This window comes from Psammomys obesus, unplaced genomic scaffold (genome assembly GCF_907164565.1).
Source record: "Psammomys obesus unplaced genomic scaffold, mPsaObe1.curated_primary_1811, whole genome shotgun sequence".
In the NCBI taxonomy this organism is placed as follows: domain Eukaryota; kingdom Metazoa; phylum Chordata; class Mammalia; order Rodentia; family Muridae; genus Psammomys; species Psammomys obesus.
In genome coordinates this window covers 3,380,089-3,389,642 of record NW_026587382.1, presented here as the reverse complement: position 1 = coordinate 3,389,642, position 9,554 = coordinate 3,380,089, and the positions used below count along the sequence as shown (strand labels likewise).

General features: G+C 41.5%; 1 protein-coding gene across 1 annotated transcript; it reads right to left on the bottom strand.

Moving 5' to 3' along the window:
• Positions 1-7,917: 7,917 nt before the first annotated feature.
• LOC129673968 (small proline-rich protein 2D) lies at positions 7,918-8,160 on the bottom strand. The gene has a single exon (XM_055603870.1). The coding sequence runs from the start codon at positions 8,158-8,160 to the stop codon at positions 7,918-7,920; it is 243 nt and encodes an 80-aa protein (XP_055459845.1).
• Positions 8,161-9,554: the final 1,394 nt, after the last annotated feature.

Here is a 9,554-nt window from a genome sequence, read left to right as displayed (position 1 = left end):
ATCAATGTGATCCACCATATTAACAAACTGAAAGAAAAAACCACATGATAATCTCCCTAGATGCTGAAAAAGCATTTGACAAAATCCAACATCCATTCATGTTTAAAGTACTGGAGAGATCAGGGATACAAGGCACATATCTAAACATAGTAAAGGCAATATACAGCAAGCCTATAGCCAACATCAAACTAAACAGAGAGAAACTTAAATCAATCCCACTGAAAATAGGGACAAGACAAGGCTGCCCACTCTCTCCATATCTCTTCAACATAGTGCTGGAAGTCCTTGCTAGAGCAATAAGACAGTTAAAGAAGATCAAGGGGATACAGATTGGAAAGGAAGAAGTCAAATTATCACTATTTGCAAATGATATGATAGTATACATGAGTGACCCCAAAAACTCTACCAGGGAACTCCTACAGCTGATAAACACCTTCAGCAAAGTGGCCGGATACAAAATTAACTCAAAAAAATCAGTAGCACTCCTGTATACAAAAGACAAAAGGGCTGAGAAAGAAATTAGGGAAACAACACCCTTCACAATAGCCACAAATGACATAAAGTACCTTGATGTAACCCTAACCAAGCAAGTCAAAGACTTGTATGAAAAAAATTTCAAGTCTCTGAAGAAAGAATTAGAAGAAGATATGAGAAGATGGAAAGATCTCTCATGCTCATGGCTTGACAGGATTAACATAGTAAAAATGGCCATCTTACCAAAAGCAATCTACAGATTTAATGCAATTCCCATCAAATTGCCAACACAATTCTTTACAGAACTGGAAAGAAAAATTCTCAACTTCGTATGGAATAACAAGAAACCGAGAATTGCTAAAACAATCCTCTATAATAAAAGATCTTCTGGAGGTATCTCCATCCCTGATCTCAAGCTGTACTATAGAGCAACAGTTATAAAAACTGCATGGTACTGGCATAGAAACAGAATGGTGGATCAATGGAACCAAACAAAAGACCCAGAAATAAACCCACACACTACAAACACCTGATTTTTGACAAAGATGCCAAAACCACACAATGGAAAAAAGATAGCATCTTCAACAAATGGTGTTGGTCCAACTGGATGTCTACATGTAGAAAAATGAAAATAGATCCATACTTATCACCCTGCACAAAACTGAAGTCCAAGTGGATCAAAGACCTCAACATAAAACCAGACACATTAAATCGGCTAGAAAAAAAGTGGGGAATACCCTAGAACTCATTGGTACAGGAGAAAACTTCCTGAACAGAACACCAACAGCACAGGCTCTAAGAGCAACAATCAATAAATGGGACCTCATGAAACTGAAAAGCTTCTGTAAAGCAAAGGACACTGTCATCAAAACAAAGCGACTGCCTACAGATTGGGAAAGAATCTTCACCAACCCTTTATCTGACAGAGGACTCATATCCAGTATATATAAAGAACTAAACAAGCTGAAAAGCAACAAACCAAGTAATCCACTTAAAAAATGGGCAACAGAGTTAAACAGAGAACTCTCTGTAGAGGAATATCGAATGGCAGAGAAGCACTTCAAGAAATGCTCAACCTCATTAGCCATTAGGGAAATGCAAATCAAAACAACCCTGAGATTTCACATTACACCCATCAGAATGGCCAAGATGAAAAACTCAAGGGACAACACATGCTGGAGAGGTTGTGGAGAAAGGGGAACCCTTCTCCACTGCTGGTGGGAATGTAAACTTGTACAACCACTCTGGAAATCAATCTGGTGCTTTATCAGACAACTAGGAATAGTGCTTCCTCAAGATCCAGCCATACCACTCCTAGGCATATACCCAAAAGAGGCGCAAGTACACAACAAGGACATTTGCTCAACCATGTTTGTAGCAGCTTTATTTGTAATAGCCAGAAGCTGGAAACAACCCAGATGCCCCTCAACTGAAGAATGGATGCAGAAACTGTGGTACATCTACACAATGGAGTATTACTCAGCAATGAAAAATAAGGAAATCATGAAATTTGCAGGTAAATGGTGGGACCTGGAAAGGATCATCCTGAGTGAGTTGTCCCAGAAGCAAAAAGACACGCATGGTATATACTCACTCATATAAACATACAACATAGAATAAACTCACTAAAATCTGTACATCTAAACAAACTAAGCAAAAGAGAATACCCTAACTAAAAATGCTCAATACCCATCCTGAAAGGCAAAGAGGATGGACATCAGAAGAAAAAGAAAACAGGAAACAACCTAGGAACCTGCTACAGAGGGCCTCTGAAAGCCAGAAGAAGAAAACAGGAAATAACCTGGGAACCTACCACAGAGGGCCTCTGAAAGCCTCTGCCATGCAGACTATCAAAGCAGATGCTGAGCCTGATGGCCAACTGATGGGCAGAGTGAATGGAATTTTATGTAAGAAGTGGGAAATAGTAAGAGCTGGAGAGGACAGGAACTCCACAAGGAGAGCAACAGAACAAGAAAATTTGAACACAGGGAACTTCCCAGAGACTCATACTCCAACCAAGGACTATCCGTGGAGATAACCTAAAACCCTGACAATGCAGCCGCTTCTGATGAGAACTGATAGACTAAGATCAGAAAGAAGGAGAGGAGGACCTCCCCTATCAGTGGACTTGGGGAGGGGCATGCATGCAGAAAGGGGAGGACAGTGGGACCGGGAGGGGAGGAGGGAGGGGCTTATGAAGGGATACAAAATGAATAAAGTGTAATTAATAAAAGTTAAAAACAAAACAAAACAAAATATATACATATATATAATTTTTACTTTTTGATATTAATCATAGGTTATTTACTTTGTATCCCAGCCGTAGCCTCCTCCCTCATTCCCTCCCAATCCCACCCTCCCTTCCTCATCTCTTCCTTGCCTCTTTCCAAGTCTACTGATAGGGGAGGTCCTCATCTCCTTCCATCTGACCCTACCTTATCAAGTATCTTCAGGACTGGCTGCAATGTCCTCCTTTGTGGCCTAGCAAGGCTGCTCCTCCCTTGGAGGGTGGCGGAGGTTAAAGTGCCAGCCATTAAGTTCATGTTTTCAACATCCATTCTTTTTTATTGTATCCACACAACTATACACTGGAGGCTATTTGGCTGGTCAGTGTCGACACATCTGAAGACAATGACCTTCTTCTAAAATTAGCAGTAGGTAGTAATTCAGCAGACAGTGGTAAGTCCTTTTTCGCTCCCTCTGAAATCAAAGCCTGAGTGTTAACAGCCCACCTTGTGCAAGCGCATTATAAACTGCCAAAGTTGCTCTGAGACCATGACTGCCTTGACTATACCATTCCCACAAGACAACATTTCACAGTGCTTCTTACTACCTCCTGGCTCTTTTAGTCTCTCTACCCCTTCCTCAACAACATCCCCTAAGGGTAAGAGAGTGCAAGGTAATGTCCTCCTTAGAGTTGAGCACTAAACTTATTCACTTATTCACTTATTCACAGCACCGTGAGAAGCCATCTGTCTTTGGTATATGCATTCACACCCACTCCTTACTAAGAGATATTGCTCTGATTAAGGCTGGGAGTATATTTGTCTATGAATAGAATCAAAAATATTTAGGAGACAGCAAAGCAGCATGTCAATTTAAATAAGCAACCCATAAGTAGAACGTTAACCTCCTAGACTTATGACTTTGTCATCCATGGGTTATTGACTGAGTTTACTCTACTAAGACTGAATTCCTTAATATCGGTATTTTTTTTTACCTACTTACTTACTACATACTAATTTTTTGTTGTATTTGAGTTGAACCCAGGGCCTCATGCAGGTAAAGAACTACTGAGCTTGACACCCACTAGTTTATCATTATAGAAATGGTATCTCTGATTTGAACAAGCTCAGATTTACCTCACTGTAGTCCACGTAGGCCTTGAGCTGCACTCCTCCTTTCTCACCGTCTGAGTCTCTGCGTTTCAAGCCCCTGCCATCAGACCTGGGGATGTAAATGAGGGTCTTCTTGCCTGTGTTTACATGCACCATGCGCGGCTGCTGCCCACTGAGGAAAGAAAGCGTCAGGTCTCCTGAAACTGGACTTGGGGGTGGTTGTGAGCCACAGTGTGAAAACTCATGCCTCTGCAAGAGCAGCAACTATTCTAAACGGCTGAACCATTGCTCCAGGACCTCTGTAGTAGCTTTTTAATGAACTAATAATGAATTCGTTGAAAAGGAAATTGGAAACACAACCTCATTCACAGTAGATTTAAAAGACTGGTTGAGATTGCAATCCAAGATGGAGGAGTCAGTGGTGTGCAGTATCTGAACAGCAGGACAGCAGTGAGAGCAGAGACACCAAGAGCCCATGCTATGGACCCCCAAACACCAACTTCTGTGTTTTCCAGGTGAAAGGAGAGTCTATGGTGCGGCAAACACACTGGTCCAACCTCAGGTTACCCAGCTAATCCAGGAAAAGTTCGAGGGCTCCCAATAGTGCTGGAGGCCTCAGACAACTCACCCAATTCGACCGCCTGTGGATACCTTCTGGGTACCGGCAGTTAGAGGTTCCAACCTTGGGCACCCATTCTCACTCTCCTTGGTATACCTTCTGGATACCAACAGCTTGTGGCTGCAACCTATGGCGCCCACTTTCACTGTCTCAAGGAGTGGATACCTTCCAGTACTGAAGATATGGCTCCAAACTCAGGTGCCCATTCTCACCTTCCTGGCATGCAGCTTCAACCTTGGGCCTCCTCACACTCAGGACCCATGGAAGCAGCACTAGCTGCCACTGCTCCAAAGCTAACCCCTCTCCCTAAGAAAACCAGTAAGACCTGTGAGCTCACAGATTCTCTTGAATGGTCACAAACAGTAAGCACAGTGTCTGAGCACAGTGTCTGGACTCATTAACATGGGAGCAAGAAAGCCAGTAGAAAGGCAACTAATTTCATGACTTTCCTTGGTGAAATGAGTTCCCTGAGCCCTGAGGAGTCCACTTGCTCCCCAGGATCATACATCTGAGGACAGTGACAGGCAACTACCTGAGAACTTCCTTACACAGGGACAATTTCCATCAGTCTGAAGAGGGCTCCTGCAAGAACATCCAGCTCCTGCCCAGGACTCTTTCCACACCCATGAGAAGTCCAAAACGCAACACATTCAAATAAATAATGACAGGCACAACCAAATGGCTAAATGGCCAGCATAAAAACACAATCAAGAAAATCCAGAGCAATATGGAGTTCCCTGAACCTAGTTATCCCATGGAAAGCAACTCAGGATACCCTAACACACCTGGAACACAAGAGATGACATGAAATCTATACTTATGAAAATGATAACAGAGGAAAGGAATAAAATTCTTCAAGAAATACAGGAAATCACAGTTAAATTTGAGACCTTTAGAGGGGAAATGTTGGAGGTACCCTGCTGTTGAGTTGCAGTTCTTGCCTGGATCAGATAACCATTAAGAGCACCACACAAAAGGCAGAACTCCCTCATAGTGGCAGGGTCCCCTATTCTCTGCTGGACTTCATCTGGAGAGTATCTTTAGAAACAGACTCCCCTAACCACACTTGATGTTTGGCCTCTGACAGAGATCACTGCTAGCTCTCCCTTCCCTGTTGCTCTATACTAATTGGGTACTAACATTCTACTCTTATGATAGGAGCATGCTGAATAATGCAAATCAAACAATCTTGAAGTGCTTAATTCCAACCAATTATGTACACCTATTCTTGCTGCCCCACACCCACTCCTAAGGGTATATGACCTTTGTTCTCTAGAATTAAAGTTGAACTAGCCATCAGCTGTTTCTGACCTGTGTAATCCCTGTATGGTTCTCACTGCCAGCAATTCCAGGCACACTTCTCATCTCCTGCCCCTCTTGACTTTGTGGCCTGCTTGGAAGTAGTTTCCAGGCAGGAGGAAAACCAACGGGGAAATAAATAAATCACTGAAAGAAATACAAGAAAGTACAAATAGGTGAATGAAATGAACAAACCATTTAAAGAAATGAAGGCAAATACAAACAAGTGAAGGAAATCAATAAAACTGTTCAAGATCTGAAGATGGGAATACAAATAAAGAGCACAAACTGAAGAACTCCTGGAGAAGGAGAACATAAGGGATGAAGTAGTAACTAAGGAGGTAAGCATCACCAACAGAATAAAAGAGATGGAGGAAAGAAGTCAGGTGTAGAAAACAACATGGAAAAAAATCAACACATCGCTCAAAGAAAATGTAAAATCAAAAAGATTCCTGATACAAAACACCCAATAAATCAAAGACACCATAAAAAGAAGAAACTTAAGAATGACAAGAATGGAAGAAAGAGAAGATTCCCAGCTCCAAGGACCAGAAAATAGTTTCAACAAAATCATGAATGAAAATTTCCCCAATCTTAAGGAAGAGATGCCTATAAACATAGAAGAGGCCTACAGAACACCAAATAGATTAGGCCAGGAAGAAAATCCTGCCACATAATCAAAACAATAAATGTACAGAACAAAGAACAATATTGAAAGCAGCAAGGGAAAAAGGCCAAGTAACATATAATGCTAAACCTATGAGAATCATACCTGATTTCTCAGCAGAAACCATAAAAGCCAGAAAGGTTGAAGCAGACATTTTGCAAACGTTAAGAGACCACAGATGTCAGGCCAGACAACCATAATCAGCAAAATTTTCAACCACCATAGATGGAGAAAACAAAAATATTCCATGACAAAACAAAATTTAAATATCTTTATGCAGAAACACAAGCCTACAGAAGATAAGAGAAAGAAAACTGCCACCTGAGGAGATTAACTACATCCAAAAAAACATAAGACATAAATAACTTTACTACAGAAAAACGAAAAGTAGACAAGTATACAATCACACTATCTCAACCAACACAAAAAAGGAACTACAGTCACTGATCATTAATCTCTCTCAACATCAATGGACTCAACTATCCAACAAAAAGACAGAAATTAAAAGAATGGCTGCTTAAACATGACCCATCATTCTGCTGCAAACAGAAATGCACCTCAGCCACAAAGAAAGATAATACCTGAGAGTAAAGGGTTGAAAAAAAAATTAAGGAAATAAACCCAAGAAGCAAGCTGGATTATCTATTCTAATATCTAATAAAATAGACTTTCACCAAAAATCAGTCAAAAGACAAGAGGAAGGGCACATCATGCTCAATCAAAAGAAAATTCCAACAAGAAGACATCTCAATTCTGAACATCTATGACTCAAATAAGGGGGTAGAGCAAATCCAACTATGCATACCATAACTTCTAGGCTGGTCATGAATTCTGGAAGAAAGCAGGCTGAGCAAGCATGTGCAGAAGCCAGGAAGCAGCACTCCTCCATAGCCTCTGCATCAGCTCCTGCCTCCAGGTGCTCTCCCTGTTTCAGTTCCTTTCCTGTCTTGTTTCACTGATTGATTATAGATATGGAAGTGTAAATAAATCCAATAACACTTTCCATCCAATGTATTTGGGGCATGGTGTTTCATATCAAAAATAACCATAACTTGGAAAATAACTATACTATGATATGATCCAAATTCAGTCAAAAGAGGCTTACAGCAGACTTTCAAATAGGGCAAAGGATAGAAATCAAAGAACAAGAAAATATCCTAATGAGACTTTTCAAGAAAGTGAACATGAATGAATACCATCAACAACAAAGTAATTTATTCAGAAAATGAAACAACACTGAAAATAGTCTGCCCAAATCACAGATTTTTGAAACTTGTCCGATTAGGCCACTGAAGAAGACCCATTCTCAGCAGCATCTTGACAAAAGGAAGAATATAGGGGGACAAGTCAATTTATTTCCTGTCAGAGATCATCACTGGCATATGGAGATGGCTGAAGGGTGGAGAATATTCTTCTGCATCCATGACAGATGTTGAAGAAAAGATGGGCATGTTGCTCTGGAGGTAGAAGAGAGACATTCACTTCTCTTCTCTTGTTCCCGATGCTGCTGAAACCATCCCTCACTTGCTCTTGGGTGGGCACTTCTGCTGACATGGTGGAGAAGGTTGCACAGGAGGACATTTCTGCTGGCATGGGGGAGGAGGGCAAGGCTCGGGGCACTTTGGAGGAGGACAAGGCTCTGGGCACTTTGGAGGAGGACAAGGCTCAGGGCACTTTGGAGGACAAGGCTCAGGGCACTTTGGGGGTGGGCACACAGGAGGAGGCTGGCAGGGCTGCTTGCACTGCTGCTGTTGGTAAGACATCGTGGTGAAGTCTCAGGATCTGAAAGACATTACGTGAGAGTGTTCAGGAGTTATCAACACAGAGAAGATTGATGGAGCCTTGAAACTTCAGATTAATTTTTCTCTCCAGGCATGAATATGATTCTCCAACTCCTCCTGTTTTAGGACTTCTTGTATTTACCCTTTCCTACCAGTAATCTGTTGCATTAATCTTGGAAAAATCTTTCTTGTTTTATACACTTTTTTTTCTGGACAACATATTTTCTTCCAAGGAAACAATTCATACTGTTTATACAAAAAATTCCTTCAAGACAGGCAATCTCAAGTTCTGGTGCCCTGGAAATCTCAAAACATATTCCTGTCCCCTTCATCTTACCTGTATCACACAGAAGGTTGTCTGCTGTTGGACAGTAAAAGAAAGATGAGGAAAATCGCAGTATATAACACCTGATGAAATTCAGGAGTTTTCAGAGAACACCAAGAGATACATAAGAAAGAGAAAGGTACTCTGTTCAACCACCTACCATAAAGAAGGAAAACCACTTGTCACAGTGGACTATAGTGTCCATTGCTAAATTTCTGACTACCTCGTGGGCACCATTTATCCCATGATCAAAACTGGACTCACAACACTTACTTCCTCACAATTAACTACAACACATAAGAAGACCATACAGACAGATCATCTCAAGAAATGGCACTCACCAGTTTCTCCAAAGTAGTCCAGGAACTGAGGACCAGCAGTCTGCAGTCATGCAGCCAAGGACCTCTTTATAGGACTGGCTGCTCAGCTGAGTGGGAGTAGAATTGTATGGAAGTGGGCAGGGCCAAGAAATTCCCAAGCAAATGCAACTCTGTGTCTAACTGGCTTGACCAGAACAAGATAGGAAATACCATGTTCCTGGACATCATCACTGCTTCACTGCTGTGACTCAGAAGGCCCTCCTCTTTTTCCAGTTTCAGTAACATCTGACAGATGCAGTAATTGGGGGGGGGGGGTTCCTCACTAAGCTCTATTTCTTGATTGAAGACAGTATTTTAATCTCTGTTTTTACAATTGTTACTCAATTTTTACAGCTGGTGTCCTGTGTGTTCTACTTCAACTCACTGGTATTCTGTGGTACATCAGACCATAGGCATTCTTGTGCTTTAGGTGTATTTCTCCTATGAACAAAGGGAAGGAAATTCAAGTTATTTGTGGGTTTTCATTTCAGCATTGTCTTTGATAACTCTGACAACCCTGTTCCCAGAGACAAGTCATATCTCCTGCCTGGGTTTGATTCTTTTCTGTGAACTATAGAGAATAGCATTTCCCCATCAGAAAGATGGCTCATGGCCTTTGGCCTTATCCGAGACCCTTCAGGACTTCCATGATACATGGCACGTAGTGGTATATATTTGGACTTACCTATAAA

Coding starts and splice junctions, on each gene's coding strand:
- LOC129673968 (XM_055603870.1), bottom strand. CDS start 8,160: ATGTCTTACCAACAGCAGCAGTGCAAGCAGCCCTGCCAGCCTCCTCCT.